This window comes from Mirounga leonina, unplaced genomic scaffold (genome assembly GCF_011800145.1).
Source record: "Mirounga leonina isolate KUSES-001 unplaced genomic scaffold, KU_Mleo_1.0 Mir_94, whole genome shotgun sequence".
In the NCBI taxonomy this organism is placed as follows: domain Eukaryota; kingdom Metazoa; phylum Chordata; class Mammalia; order Carnivora; family Phocidae; genus Mirounga; species Mirounga leonina.
The window spans coordinates 46,832,425-46,848,685 of record NW_023270855.1 but is presented as its reverse complement, the minus strand read 5'-3'; the positions used below and the strand labels follow the sequence as shown (position 1 = coordinate 46,848,685).

The window sequence follows — 16,261 nt, the reverse complement described above, 5'->3', positions numbered from 1 at the left end:
TTAACCAACTGAACCACCCAGGCGCCCCATCCACCTAATTTTTAAAAAGAGCTTTTTATTAACTGTAATTGATACACTTAAACTGCACTTCTTTAAAGTGTGCAATTTAGTGAGTCGTGACACGTGTGAACACTCATGAACCCACCACCACAACCAATGTAGTAAACATAGTCATCACCCGACAAGTCGCCCTGGGCTCCTTTGTCATCCCAGCCTGCCCCTCCCCAAGCAGCCACTGATCTACTTTGTCTCTATACTCTGCATTTTCTAGAATTCTACACACGTGGAACCATACACAACAGTGCATACTGTTTTTAAAACTTTATTGAGGTTGAGGCCGCCTGGCTGGCTCAGTCGGAAAAACATACGACTCTTGATCTCGGGGTCGTGAGTTGGAATCCCATGTTGGACATAGAGATTACTTAAAAATAAATAAATAAACTTGAAAAAAAACTTGGGTGAAATTCACACAGCACAGAATTCACCATTTTAAAGTGTTGGATTCAGTGGTGTTGAATGTTGGTGTCGTGCAGCCTCCATCTCTGTCAAGCTGCAGAACAATTTCATCCCCTACAAGGAATCCCTGTCTCCATTAGCAGTCACTTCCTACTCCCTCCATCTCCCTCCCCCAGCCCCTGGCAGCCACCGATCTGCTTTCTGTCTGTATGGATTTGCCTGTTCTGGACGTTTCGTTCAAATGGGATCCTACACTTTGTGGCCTTTTATGTCTGGCTGCTTTCGCTCAACGCAACATTTTCGAGGTCCATCCATACTATAGTGTGTGTCAGGGTTTCGTTCCTCTTTATGGCTGAATAATACTCCATTGCATGTAGGAACCACAGTCTCCATTCACTTATCAGCTGATAGACACTTGGGTTGTTTCCACCTTTTGGCTCTTGTGAATTGTGCTGCTGTGAACACGCATGTACAAGGATTTCTTTGAACACCTATTTTCAGTTCTTTTAGGTCTATACCTAGGAGCGGAATTGTTGGGTCTGTACGTTTTGTTTTGTTTTTGTTTGTCCTCCTTCTTTCACTCAGCACACAGATTCTGAGATTGTTCCATGCAGTTCCATGCTGTTGCGAGGATCAGAGGTTGGTCCCTTCTCCTGGCTGAGTAGTGTTCCATCGTGTGGCCGGTTTGTTCATCCATTCGCTGGTCAATACACATTTGAGTTGTTTCCGGTGCGGAGGTCTTAGAAACAATGCCACAAAGAACATTCGTGTACTATCCCTGTAGGGACATGTTCATTTTTCTTGAGTAACTCCTAGGAAGGGAACTGCTGGGTCACATGCTAGTTGTATAACCAACTTCTAAAGAAATTGCCTAAGTTATATCCAAAGTGGATGAGCCATGTAATCTAATACAGCATGTCTGCCATATCCTGTGGCTGTTTGAAGACATTTAGCAACGTTTTATCTGTTGATCTGCTAATCCCGCCTAAATGAATCAATCTCAAGGAAATGCTCAGAGGTGTGCATAAAGATGTGTGTCCAAGAACTCAGAAACCAGCTGCCCACTGGTAGCAGAAAGGATCATATGCCTCACGATTTGTGTGTACAGTGACATGCCAGGAAGGCATTAAAAATCATGTTTCAGTTGTGTATTTTATGACATGGAGAAACATTCACTCGTACCAACATATCACATAAAGAACAATCCGAGTTTCGTTAACATGTATATAACAACTGTTAAACTGGAAGAAAACACACCAAAATTACTTAATTTAGGCGAAAGTTTAAAAAAATAAATATTCCCACCTCCCCCGACCTTCCTACCTGTTGCCACTGCCTGCACCTGTCCACGGGAACTCTTACAACAGCTTCATTATGGGTAGTTTTGTTCAGCCTCCCGCGCCCCCACCCTCCTAACACCGCTGCAGGACTTGGTTTCCCAGAATCCGAAGCATCTCAGCCTCTAGTGGCCCCTCACACTCCTGCTGCCGAGTCATGCTTCTGTTTAGGGTACAGGTCAAACTTTTTTTTTTTCAGTGAACTTTTTCTGTAAAGGACTGGAAAATAAGTACGTTTGGCTTTCCAGGCCTTAAGGTTACAATCTGTCACAACTAGTCAGTTCTGCTGTTATAACAAAAGAAACCAGAGATGATACGTAAACAAATGGGCTACATTCCAATAAAACCTTATTTACAAAAACAAGGGGTGGGCCTTCCCTATCTTCCTCCCTCCTTTCCGCCTTCCGGTTGAACGAACTCCTCTTCTTCCTTCAGAACCCCTCTTAGATGTTGCCACTCTCCTAAAGCCTTCTCTGGCTCTCGTTTGTGTGGTTGACACACTCTCACATTTGTTTGCATACCAGCTGCTCCTGCTGGGCTTTGAACCAAGGTCTGGTTCATCCTTGTATCCTCAGCTGCGCATAGGTGGCCCACATAGGACCCATACTGCATTTGTGTCTCTGACTCCAAGACGCAAAATGAACTGTTGGCAGCATTAGCAGCATTTTCTCTTTTTCCTTCAGTGTCTTAAAAGGCAAATGCATTGGGCGCCTGGGTGGCTCGGTGGGTTAAGCGACTGCCTTCGGCTCAGGTCATGATCCTGGAGTCCCTGGATCGAGTCCCACATCGGGCTTCCTGCTCAGCGGGAAGTCTGCTTCTCTCTCTGACCCCCCCCCATGCTCTCTCTCTCGTTCTCTCTCTCTCTCAAAAAAAAAAAAAAAGTTTAAAAAAAAAAGCAAATGCATTGGGCACCTGGGTGGCTCAGTTGGTTAAGCGACTGCCTTCGGCTCAGGTCATGATCCTGGAGTCCCGGGATCGAGTCCCATATCGGACTCCCTGCTCAGCGGGGAGTCTGCTTCTCTCTCTGACCCTCCCCCCTCTCGTGCTCTCTCTTGTTCTCATTCTCACTCTCTCAAATAATAAATAAATAAAATCTTAAAAAAAAAAAGCAAATGCATTTTTTTAAAATAAACTTTGTATGTCGGAGTCATTTTAGATCCACAGAAAGTTGCAAAGACAGCACAGATCCCCTATAGCCGTCCCCTAGCTTCCCCAAATCTTAGATCTTATAAACACCTTACCTTATCAGGGCATGTTTGTACAACTAAGAGATGGACATCGGTACGCTGCTCTTAACCAGCCTCCTGATGTTATGTGGATGTCACCATTTCTTCCATTCATGTTCTCTCTCCAGTTGAGGACCCCATCCAGGGAACCCCATTGGATTTAATTGTCACGCCTCCCAGTCTCCTCCTGTCGGTCTTTCTGTGCTGCTTAAGACCTTGGCAATCTTGGCGAAGACTGGCCAGGTGTCCAGTAGGATGCCCTTGGTGTGGGTCTGTCTGATGGTCTTGTCATGATTAGAATGAGGTCGTGGGTTCTAGAAGCAAAGGCACCTCTGAGCAGTCCTCTCAAATGAGTTTTTGGGGGCTCTCCCTGACAAAGTCCTCCCCCATGGAGTTTCAGAATCCCTGATTTTCAGGGCAGGTTTAGTCTTGCTCAACCCAACATGCCTCCTCTGCCCCTCGTGTGTTTTGGGGACATAACCAAGGCCCACGGGGGAGCTTGGGGAGCTGCTGGGCGAGGTTTTGTCAGAGAGAGGAGGCCAGGAGGGATGTAAGGATGTGGGTTGGGAAGGCCTTGACCAAGAGATGGTCATGCCCATTGGACTTCAAAGTCTTAAGAGGCTGACCGTGGCGGGGGGGGTTGGGGGGCAAGAACAGGGGTTGGGATGGAGCAAACTCCAGGGGATGAGTCTGGTCTTGCGGGGCAGAAGGTCTGATGATGTCACTCTGCAAGAGTCACAAACCTTACGTTGGGGCACATTTAAGGACAGGCTTAATGTCCTTAAAGGCTCCTCTGCCTCTCTTGCTTTTGGAGAGAGCTCTGTTAGGGGCAGGGGATTTCCTTCTGGCCGAGGGGTGGGTGTCAGTGCCGTTCCCCCCCACCACCACCCCCACCACTCTGACCATGCCGTCACCTCCCTTCCAGCTCCAGGACGTGCGCCCCGAGCCCGGGAGGCATGCTGAGGCCAGGCCGCCGGCAGGATGAGTGTGAACGAGGCAGGCAGCTCCGGCCGCGGGGGGCAGGCAGCCTACCACCTGCACATCTACCCGCAGCTGGCCACCAGCGAGAGCCGGGCCTCGTGCTGCGTGACCGCCACCAAGGACAGCACCACTTCCGATGTCATCCAGGATGCCATCGCCAGCCTGCAGCTGGATGGCACCAAGTGCTACGTGCTGGTGGAGGTGAAGGAGACGGGTGGGGAGGAGTGGGTGCTGGATGCCAACGACTCGCCCGTGCACCGCGTGCTGCTGTGGCCCCGGCGGGCCCAAGACGAGCACCCGCAGGAGGACGGCTATTATTTCCTGCTGCAGGAGCGCAATGCGGATGGCACCATCAAGTACGTGCACATGCAGCTGGTGTCCCAGGCCACGGCCACCCGGCGCCTGGTGGAGCGCGGCCTCCTGCCCCGGCAGCAGGCAGACTTTGACGATCTGTGCAACCTCCCCGAGCTGACCGAGGAGAACCTCCTCAAGAACCTCAAGCACCGCTTCCTGCAGCAGAAGATCTACACGTACGCCGGGAGCATCCTGGTGGCTGTCAATCCCTTCAAGTTCCTCCCCATCTACAACCCCAAGTACGTGAAGATGTACGAGAACCAGCAGCTGGGCAAGCTGGAGCCGCACGTGTTCGCGCTGGCCGACGTGGCCTACTACGCCATGCTCCGGAAGCGGGTCAATCAGTGCATCGTGATCTCGGGTGAGAGCGGCTCGGGCAAGACGCAGAGCACCAACTTCCTGATCCACTGCCTCACCGCACTGAGCCAGAAGGGCTACGCCAGTGGTGTCGAGAGGACCATCCTGGGCGCCGGCCCCGTGCTGGAGGTGAGCTGGGCCGTCGGCAGGAGGGGCCCTCTGCCTTAACGCATGGGTTTTATTCTCGTTCAGTTCTGGTGAGACCACTGCCCTCGAGAACGTAGTTGGTTATACTCACTTTCAGTTTCCTAAAAATTGTTGGGGGCGCTGCTCAGCAAGCCACGCAGGGCCACACTGGGAAGCACCAGGGCTGGTGGGGAGATAGCTGGATTAGGGGAAACGTGGGCAGAGTCTCTGCTGTGGTTTTCATGGGAAGGAATGGGTGAGCCGGTGGTCTGCAGGCTTAGGATTGGCTCGGTTGAATAATTCCGGGGATCTGGGAAGTAGGGGCTACCCTGGCCCTGGGGTGATCAGGGCAGGAGCTAGTGGCCCAGAGTGCGAGAGCCTGAGAACAGATGTGGTGGGGGTATGGGCTCCGGAATGGTTGGTTTGCATATGTAAGGCAGACTCACAGGCAAGTCCTTTGCTCTCAACAGTTAGCTAGCCCTGGGAGGGGCAGTCCTTTCAAGGTCAGCCAGATCCACCCGATAGGAAAGCATCAGAATGTAGGGGTGGGGGGAAGACCTGGTGAATACACCATTGATAGCTATGCAGTAGCCGTCTATACTCCAGTTCCCAGAAAGAAAAGGATGGCGTGTCCAAACTGAGCAATTCATGACCAGGTGTTGTCAGCGATGCAGCCCGTGGTATGGAAGGGAGCTGGCAAGGCAGGGTGCAGACCTAGGGCGTAGGGGACAGCGACGCCGAGGGAGGGGGCCTCCTGGCATCACCATAAAGGCAGTGGAAGTGCCCTCCACCCTCCATCCAGGGTCCCCATTGGCCAAACTCCACAGAAGCCATTGACGATGCATCATTGTGGCTGAGCCTTCTGGATGCAGGGGTGGTGGCAATGACCACACAGCATCCCTCACTCTGGGGGTCTTGGGACCAGATGCATCCATGTCTCAGACATTCTGATCGTCATCACCTGGTGAGGGCTGGGACGATGCAAGGGCACAGGGTCTGTGCCTATAGGTTTGGAGTTCAGGGCTCTGTTCAGTTTTTTCTCTAATTAGATATTATAATAAGTAAGTAATTCTAAATAAGTTTTGTTAAATATAGTAAGTTATTATATTTTTTAGAGCAGTTTAGATTTATAGAGATGTTGAGCAGACAGTACAGAGAGTTCCTATATACGCCCCCACTCCCTCTCCCCATGCTTTCCCCATTATTAACATCTTGCATTAGCGTGGTACATTTGTTACAATAGATGAGCCACTATCAACACATGATTATTAACCGAAGTCCATGATTTACACTGGGGTTCACTCTTGGTGTTGTATATTCCGTGGGTCTGGACAAAGGCACAATGTCACGTATGTACCATGACACTGTCCTACGGAGTAATTCCACTGTCCGCAAGTCCTGGGCACCTCCTGTTCATCCCTCCCCGCAGCCCCGGCAGCCACGCATCCTTTTACTGGCTCCATAGTTTTGCCTTTCCCTGAATGCCGTAGAGTTGGATTCATCCTGGCCCTAGCCTTTTAAGACTAGCTCCTTTCACTTAGTAACATACATTTAAGGTTCCTTAGTGGCCCCAGAGCTCATTTCTTCATCTTTCTGCATAACGCCGCATTCTCTGGGCGTGCTGTAGTCTGTCCATCCATAGGACCCCAGACCGTCCTCTCGTGGGGTAAGGGGTAGGGGACCTACCCACCCCAGAGTATTAGCGTCCGGCCGATCCCCTCCACCCCAAGCTGAAGGCCTGATGCAGCCACCTTGCTGCCATGCAAATTCACTGAAAACCTATCTAGGCTATGCCTGCTGAGTACATTTCAGTTCCTTTTCCTCTCTGATGATCTCTGAGATCATCAAGAAATTAAATGGGGTTGTACAGTCTGGCCCCACGCATAGCCAGCCTGTTTTTTCTATGTATGTATGTATATATTGTGCAAACATTTTAAAAGCTGGAATAATTAGCCACAGAGTGTGTTTTTCTCTTTAATGCTATGTACCCTGCATGTCTTGTCTCCTTTGTTTTGATCATCTGTGCCTTTTACAAATATTCCGTGAGCATGTCTGCCATGTGCCAGGCACCGTTCTAGACCCCGGGCTACGTGGCAGCCCAAATCTACACAAAGGCCTGCCCTCGCAGAGCAGTCGCCCCAGTGATGAGGAGGCTGGCAACAAAATAGCAGGCCTCGTATGCGAGCTAAGTGCCAATAAGAACATCAGGCATGCCCAAGGAAAAAGGTTTAAGGGAGCAGGAGGTGAGAGGTGACACTGAGCTGGGCCCAGAAGGAGGTCAGGTGAGCCAGCACAAAGCGTCGGAGGCTAGGCTGTGCCTCGAGTGCTGGAAGGAAGGCAGGGGGCCTGCAGGGTATAAGATGGGGCCAGAGCAGAGTAAGCAAGGGGCAGAACAGGAGGCAGTGGGGACAGGGAGGTGATAGGGAGGTGATGGGCAGATCGTTGGGATCTTGTGAGCTACGGGGTTTGTGTGACATGGGAGCTACACAGGGCATCAGTAGATTGATCTGATGCCATCCCAGCTCCAGAACTCAGCCTCAGTGCAGCTGCCTGGAAGCACCAGTTAGGGGCCATGGCGGGTGCTCTAGGCCAAAGCCTGGCACCACAGTCCCAGGTGAAATGGAGCAGGCTGTCAGTGACGTCAGAAGTGCGTGAACAAGAGGGCGGATCCAGCATTTGCCAAATCAGGTGTTCTGCCGAGTGGACCATTTACCCTTCACCAAACCAGGCAGGCACGTGGCTGTGTCCGTGCTCCATGTGGACTCTGAGCCCAGAGGTCTCAACACAACACGGTGAAGAGGCAGGTTTGGCACCGTGGTGCTGTTTCCTTTTCTGGCTGAGGACCAGCCAGGGCAGTGGGCTGAGATCCGATGAATCCCACGACCAATGACCGCAAACTGGGTGGCTTCCAACAACAGAAACCTCTTCTCTGACAAAAGTGAGTTCAAGGGGTCAGCAGGGCCATGCCCCCTTTGAAGGCCCTGGGGGAGGATCCTTCCTCACCTCTTCCTGCTTCTAGAGTCTCTAGCGTTCCTTGGCTCTTGGCCCCACCACCCCAATTTCTGCCTCTGGTCACGTGGCCTTTTCTTATAAAGACATCAGTCATTGGATTTAGGGCCCGCCCTAATCCAGGATGACCTGATCCTCACTCATTACATCAGCAAAGACCCCATTTCCAAATAGGGCTCCACTCATAGGGGTCCGAACGTGGACGTCCTTGGTGACAAGTCTGCCCACAGCAAGCCCCTGTGGAGCGAGTGACGGTTGGCAGCGAGCTGGCAGCAGCGTCGGTGCCTTCTTCCCCAAGGGCCGCCCCTGCCCCTAGTGGTCCTGGGAGCTCCTCCCCTGAAGCTGCCCCAAGGGATTCGGGCACATTTTTCCAGGGCCATTAGTCACCCTTCTTGCCTAGTGTCTGCACCTCGTGAGTCAGATGCCTCTGACCCCGCCCGGCTGCCTCCCTCCAGCCTCCGCAGTGTGAGCGGGCAAGGCCGAATTTCCCCAGCGGTTAGGGTAGGAGCTGCTGGAGGGCGGTGCCCACGTCGGCTTCCAAAACAGACTGGAGCCAAGTCCACGTCATGGCCATAAATGTGCTTCCTGGGGCGACCGTTTGGAAAGGGAGAAGATTGTTTTAGTTTAGAGCTGGACTTCTCGGCCAGAGCACCACTGACGTCTGGGCCTGGGCCATTCCCTGGCAGAGCCGTCCTGTGCACTGCAGGATGCTGAGCCATACTCCTGACCTCCACCCACCAGATACCAGCAGTTCCCCCCCCCCCCCCCCCCGCCGTGTGACAACCGAAAATGTCCCCAGACATCACTCAGTGTCCCCTGGGGCAGATTATTCCCCAGGTGAGAATGACGGTCTTATTTTTTTTTCTTTTTTTTAAAGATTTTATTTATTTATTTGAGAGAGAGAATGAGAGACAGCACGAGAGGGAAGAGGGCAGAGGGGGAAGCAGACCCCCCGCTGAGCAGGGAGCCCCATGTGGGACTCGATCCCGGGACTCCAGGATCATGACCTGAGCCGAAGGCAGTCGCCTAACCAACTGAGCCACCCAGGCACCCGAGAATGACTGTCTTAGAGTCACAGCTCTGGATTCCACAAGACCAAGTCTTCGTTCCAGCGCTGACCGTTTAGAAATTGTTCACAAGTTCCAGCCATTCTGAGCTAAGCCAAGAGTCACTTTCTAATAACAGGAATAATTTGTTATTGTGCCTTTGGGTCCAGTTTCCATCTCTCTGCGTCCTTACAACATCTCTGCCCATTTTAAAGATGAGGAAGGAGGGTCCTGGAGAGGCATGCTGGTGTGCAAGTGTCCTGGGGCTGCCTTCACAAAGTACCACAAACAAGGGTGGGGGTGGGTGGGGTGCTTAAAACAAACAAGAATTGATTCTGTCACAGCCCTGGAGGTCAGAAGTCTGAAATCAAGTTGTGGGCGTGGTGGGATCCTTCTGGAGGCTCTGAGGGAGAATCTGTCCCAGGCCCCTCTCCAGGCTTCTGATGGCCACCAACAGCCCTTCAGTGTTCATCGCTCAGCTTGTGGTATCATCCCTCCGATCTCTTGTCTCTACCTGCACATGGCCTTCTTCCCTTTGTGTCTCCGTGTCTCTAACTTCCTTCCTTATATAAGGACACTTGTTATTGGATTCAGGGCCCACCATAAATCCAGGACGGTCTCACCTCAGTATCCTTATTCTAGTTATATCTGCAGAAACCCTATTTCCAAATAAGGTCCCCTTCATGATGGGTTCCAGGGATCAGGATGTGAGCATATCTTTTGAAGGGACACAAGTCAACCCACTGCTGTCTGGGTTCCCCAGGCCACACCACAGGCAGCCATGGCTGGACCATGGTGGGAACCTGGCTTGGGTTTGAGCCTGAGTTCATGGTACCTCTCTATGGTCTTCATGAAAGATTTCCTCTCTCACCTTGGCCAGGGCCGACAAAGGCCCAAGATCAACACCTCTTGTAGCATTTGGGACTTTTTCTCAGCTCCCTGAAAGGAGAAGTTGAGTTGTTTTGAGGTTTGGGTGTCACCAGGCTGCCCCCCCCATCCTGTGGCTTGCAGCTTCGCTGTGCAATTCTGACCAGAAAACAGGAAGGGGGCACTGTGGAAGCCAGTTCCAATCAGCTGATCTGCCTGCCCCTGCAGTTAACTGTTACTGTTACTTATTGTCACCATTTCACACGATGTCACTCGGCCCTGCTCGGCCACCCTGCAGCCCGGCCTCCACGCTGCCTCCAGAAACATGACGTTTGTGCGGGACTGTTGTTTTAGCTCAGAAACACCGAGGGCGCAGAAGGCAGGCTCACTAGGGCAGTAAGAGAGGCCTGGGGTCCTCCCTCCCGTGCGCTGGGGTCCACTGCCCGTCCCGGGGGGCCTCAGAGAACCTGGTGACTCTAGATGCAGCCACCGAGGCCTCCACCACAGGACTGGCCACAGAGCATGCCCAGACATGCTCCCCTCCCTGGGCCCACAGACCTCAGCATTAGGGCTGATGGTGTGGGCCTCAAAGTTGGGGTTCTCTTTCCTGAACTGTGACAGTTGCCACCAACATTTGCTGATGCGCACAGGGTTTTAATTTCGAAAGCAGAAATGAAACGAGGATGCTTGCTGGCCAGCCAGGCCCTTTTCCCAAGCAGCTAAAGGCTGCTGCTGTGTCCTGGGGTTCTGGGCCTTCGTGTAGCCACCGTAGCTACACCGTGCAGAGGCCAGGAGGCTGAGAGCTTGTGACACCCTGAGCCACCTGCCATACCCACAGGAGGAAGCCAGTGACCTGGGACAGCAAAATGTGGGACCCAGGGGTTCCTGGAGCTCACAGCTGCCCCTGCCTCGCCTCCAGGGTTCCCGAAGGAACCAGTCCTGGGACTGGCATCTATGCCAGCCTCAGTCCTGAGCACCAGTCCCCTTTAGGACCCATAACCCCAATCTCATATGACCCCAGGCGGCTCCCACCCCCCCTCCACCCACCGGGCTGCTGGGTGTGTTCCCACGACCATCTGTTAGCACCGGCTCGGTCCACCCAGAGAGCTCACCCAGAACTGCATGCCATTATCCACTTTGCCCTTTATTCTCAGGGATACCTGCCCAAGTCATAGCCTTCATTCTCACAGCTGTGTGGACTGGCCAGCCTCTGCCCAGTGTTAGGGGCACACAGGTGAAGCCACTCAGCCAGGGTGACAGAGGTTCCAGAAACAAGGTTCCAGAAACAGGGGTATGTATCCCTCTGCAGTTAGGGTTTCTATTGAAGAGCTTTACTGAGACGTAATTCACCCCTTTGAAGTGTACAATTCAGTAGTGTTTAGTACACCCACATGTTGTGCAACTCTCACCTCTGTCTGGTTCCAGAACATTCCCATCCCCCCAAAAAGAAACACCATGAGCAGTCACTCCCCATGGCTCTCCCCTGGCCCCTGGCAACCACCAGTCTGCTTACAGTCTCTGTGGATTTGCCTGTTCTGGACACTTCTTATCAATGGGATCCTACACTGTGTGGCCTTTTGTGTCTGGCTTCTCTCACTCAGCACGATGTTCTCGAGGTTCACCCACGTCGTAGCATGAATCAGGGCTTCATTCCTTTCTATGGCTGAGTAATATTCCGTCCTGTGGATAAGACCACACTTTGTTCCTCTCTCACCAGTTGTCCCAGGACTTCATTCCTTTGCACGGCTGAGTCTGCAGTTGGGTTTTCTCCTGAGCCCTGGTCCCCTCCCTGCCCTGACCAACGCCCCCCCATCAGTGCCTCCCTGGCCCTCATCAGGAGACTCTCGGGGTTGCCTGAGCCATGCCGTTGGAGGGAAGCAAAGCCTGGCCAGCAGCCTGCTGTGGACATATGGGGCCCGCCTGGGTGTGTCGAGGGCAGGATGGGGCCGGTAGACATGCCTAGATCGTCTTTCTGTCCGTCTGTGTCACCCATCTATGTGTGCCTGCTGCACCTGCTAAGAGGCTAGCAGGCAGAGGGAGGGTGGTGCTCAGGACCAGTGGGCAGTGCACACACAGGGCAAACCACCCAGGGCCTCCAGAGGCCCTCCGTGGGCTACCCACGCCGAGGTCTGAGCGGGACAGGGTCAGAGGTGGCTGCACAGTGCTGCCTGGAGCTGCTTCTGGGTGCTCATGCAGACTGCTGTCATCCAGGGGGGACCTGAGCATGGGCAGCACAAAGACCCCTTGACCCCAGGGCTTGTTGGGCCTTAGAGGTTGTCCAGTCACGTGACCTAGCAGGCTGCACAGGCAGGGGGCCAGGTGCAGGGGGCCGGCTGGGGTGCCTCCTGGTTGGGCGCTGCCCCCTGCCCTTTGTGTGTTAGCCACGTGGAGGGAGCGGGCTTGCCAGGAGGAGCCAGGGTTGAGAATCGGGCAGGTGGCCAAGCACAGGCCTCCAGGGGCCCGCTTCAGGGCATGGGCCAGGAGGGAGGAGCCTCAGGATGGGGAGGAAGGAGGGAAGCAGCTCGTGTCACTCACAAAGGAGAACCAGAGCCTTCGCAGCAGGAGACGTGTTGGGGCCAGGAGTCTTTATCCAGGACCCCTCCATTTCCCAGATCTGAGGGCCCCAAAGGCTGGGTTGTGTCTGCTGTACGTGAATGTGGAGGTGTTTTGGGGCGAGAGCCCTAAGAGCGCTTGTTCTTTTGGTCCATTGAGGGGAAGGTTGGCCGCTGGTAGGGGGTGGGGCTTGGGCTTGAGAGGGTCTAGGGCGGCAGCATGGGATGCGCTAGAGAAAGATGCTGACCAGACCAGTCCAGGGCTGAGTCTGGGTGCACAGGCCGCCTTGGGCCTTGGGCTGGAGTCCCCAGACACTCCTGAGTTGGGGGTGAGCTGGAGTGGGTGTGCAGCTTAGGTGGGGAGGGGGACAGAATTAGAGCTCCCAGAAGGCATCCCGCACACCCTGGCCAGCAGTCAAGGCTCGAGCTATTCTGGGCCATCCTTGAGGCCGGGTGAGCTACTGAGAGTCCATGAGGCGGGTGGGCCCCACTCAGGTGGCTACACAGAGCAAGGAGTCAAATCTCTGGCTGTTTCTGTCCCCAGTGTGGCCTTCCCAGGATGTTTGGGGGAGTCGCTTGGGGGGGCCCCAGGTCGGCAGAGCAGCCTGAAGGAAGGTAGGAGCTGAAGCCAGAACCTGGAGGAAGAGGGGGATAGGGCAGGGCAAACCCCACAGGGGCCAACAGGATGAATAAGGCCTGTGTGGGGTCGGCTTCAGACCTTACAGAGAGAAACACATAGAGAGGGCCGGGTCCCTCTCTGTCGTAAGGGCCATCCTATACGCTGTAGGATATTGAGCAGCGTCCCTGGCCTTGACCCATTACGTGCCAGGAGCAGTCCCTACCCCAGGCAGGATAACCAAAACGGTGTCCAGGCATCACCAAGTGTCCCCCTGGTAGGGCTGAGTCGCCCCCATTGAGAATCAGCTTTAGGTTGCATGCAAAGAACGATTTCAATGTCGCAGATGTTTTATGCCTAAATAGCTTCAGATTTTTTTCTTTCTTTTTTTTTTTTGGTAACATTATGCCATTGTACTTACACATCAACCCAGCTATATTCAGTACCAGCACTCAGGGTGGCTGGCAGGCCGGGATGCAATCTCCTGCTGGCTTTCTCGGGCATTCCCGGAAAGAGGAGGCTGGTGCTGCTTCTTGCCCCGCGATCAGCCAGAGCCTTGCAAATGCCCCCACCCACCCGCCCCAAGACCAGAAATCACCTCGAGTCTTCATTGACACCCAAATACTCTTGGGTTTGGCCTTTGAGCTGCTCGATACCAAAAAAATGCAGTTGCCCGATTCGAGGCCCCCCAGAGCCGGGAAGCGGCGCGCTCCCTGCGGGCATTGCTGCAGAGGAACTCCACCAGAGCACGCGAGTGGATTTCTCACGTAGTTTGCGCTGCTTCCAAGCCCTGGCATTCTGTCGCCCCTCCACCCCTGTCCTCCTGGTGTGACTTTCAGAATGTAACGGCACGTGTTGGCTGTGGTTTGCCTCATGTCTCCTTTAAGTGTCTCCCCGGCAGGAAGCACACTAGGGCCACCATCGTGGTCTGTGCTGCCGAGGAGCACGTGTGGTTTTCTGCCCCACTTCGGCAAAATCGTGACACGTTACTGCTTTTGGTTCTACCCAGGTGCTTTTCTTCGTTTTTTTCATATAATGCTGCTTCTTTCTCTTTTTTTCCCCTCTTCTTTTTATTTTTTTAGTATCTTTTTCCTTATTTGAAGTATAATTTCTTTTCGTGTGTACCAGGAATTGGGAAAATACAGCCCACAGGTTAAATCTGCCAGGGCCTGTTGCTATATATAAAGTTTTATTGGCACATAGCCATGCCCCCTCGTTTACCTGTCGTCTGCGGTAGATTTCACTCTGCCTTTCGCAAAGGCTGGGCAGAGCCTTTTTGCAGCAGACACCAGAGAGCTCACAAAGCCGAACATATTTATCACTTGACCCTTTACACGAAGGGTTAGCTGACCACTCATACCTGTACATTCCCATAGAACATTCTGGAACTTGCCACAGTTAGCTTTTTTCGTACCCTCTTCTCACCTTCTGCTCAGCTCCCCATACTCAAACCAGCTTCCCACCCTCATTCCAGAGAACTGCTGTCACCAACTGAACTCTTCCTGCATTTGTATCTATGCCAGGTATAGATACATGTGTTCGTAAACATCTACCCACAGTGGGGTCTGTGGTATTGTGATTTATAATAAGAAACATATGTTTGGTTTAACTCCTGTTCCTGGCACAGAACTCCTAAAACCCTTAGAATTTCCTAAGTGATGAGAATAATAAGGTGGTTATATTAATGAGGTGATTTTTGGAACGCACCTAAGGATGGGGCTGGTTGCCAGGGGAACCAACCATGTGATTAAAGGGTTGGAACTTTCAGCCCCGTGCCGGTGACCTCTGGGGAGGGGAAGAGGGGCCAGAGATTGAAATCAGTCACCAGTGGCCGATGATTTAATCAGCCATGCCTTTGTGACGAAGTCTCCATAAGAACGCAAGAGGAAGGAGTTGAGAGCTTCTGAGCTGGTAAATCCGTGGAGGTGCTGGGAGGGTGGTGCACTCAGAGAGGGCATGGAGCTTCCCTCATATCCTGCCCTGTGCATCTCCTCCATCTGGCTATTCCTGAGCTATATCCTTTTATAAGAAACCGGAAATGGAATGAGTAAACTGGTTTCCCAAGTTTTGTGAATCGCTCTTGCAAATTAATCAAACCCAAAGAGGGGGTTGTAGTAGGAACCTCTGACTGATAGCCAGTTGGTCAGAAGCATGGATGAAACCTTTCGCTTGGCATCTGAAGGGGGGAGCGTGCAGCCTTTGTGGGACTGAGCCCTTAACCTGTGGGAGCTGATACTATCTCAGGGGAGACGGTATCAGAATTGAGTTGAATCTTAGAACACCCAGCCGGTGTTGGAGGAGAGCTTGGTTTGGAGGGGAAAAAACCCCACACATCAGAAGTAGAGTCAGAACTGTAGAGTCTTTTTTTTTTTTTTTTTAAAGATTTTATTTATTTGAGATAGAGTGAGAGAGCACGAGCAGGGGGAAGGGGCAGAGGGAGAGGGAGAAGCAGGCTCTCCACTGAGCAGGGAGCCCGACACGGGGCTCAGTCCCAGGACCCTGGGCAGGATGTGGGGCAGACGCTTAACCAACTGAGCCGCCCGGGCGCCCCAGAACTGTAGAGTCTTAAAGTGGTTTGGAGGAGTCAAGAAAGGAGGCCTGGGATGTAGATGTCCCAGAAAGTTCAGCAGGGCCAGCTCCAACCTGAGGCTCTGTGCGGGGCTCCTTGCTGTCATGCTCACCCACTCTGTCCCATGGACAGCTGAGAGTGCTTTAATAGCCAGCCTGTTTGAGCTCTGGCTGAGGGTGGCGGGGGACATGTGGGGCCCCCACCCAGCCTTGTACCTTCCCAGAGGGCCCTCAGAGGGTTTCCAGCCGCACCCTGGGCCCTGAGGCCTCCCGCACCCCCGCCTGCAAGGCAGCGCTGTCTGCCGGGGTCACAGCGGGATGAGGACACAGAGTGAGACCCTAGTCCACCTGGACACCCCCACCCCCACCCCCGAACAATCCCTGGAGCTGCTCGGAGAAGCAGTGTGAAGGCGCTAGAGCTGATGGGGCCAGGCCGGAAGTGCGCACCCAGGGATCAGACACCCCTGGAGGAAGCTAGCTAGCGTCTGAGGTGTCAGACGTGTGTCAAGGCGGACTCATGGGAGCTCACAGCTGGGGGATGATGACTCAGCCAGAGAGAGGAGCGTGAGGACGAGTTTCTCGCGGCCCAGGGTGGGGGCTGGCGACGTTCCTGGCCACGGGGCTTAATGCAAACCAGCAGGTAGGGGTACTCCCACGTCACTACAAGGATGTCCCCAGATGCAGAAAATGGGGAGCAGCTACCAGGAGCACCCAGATCAGAGACGGGGAAGGGGGGGGATGACAGGAGACAGTCCAGCTGCAAAGT

The 16,261-nt window shown here is 53.4% G+C and overlaps 1 protein-coding gene across 10 annotated transcripts in view; it reads left to right on the top strand.

The window, feature by feature from the left end:
- Positions 1-16,261, top strand: part of MYO9B (myosin IXB) — an 88,216-nt gene that overhangs the window by 15,298 nt on the left and 56,657 nt on the right. For all 10 annotated transcript variants that reach the window (XM_034998117.1, XM_034998115.1, XM_034998112.1 and 7 more), the window contains one exon: positions 3,945-4,840. In XM_034998117.1, the coding sequence (XP_034854008.1) occupies positions 4,001-4,840 (840 nt within the window). In that variant the 5' untranslated portion in view covers positions 3,945-4,000. The remainder of the gene's footprint in view (positions 1-3,944; positions 4,841-16,261) is intronic.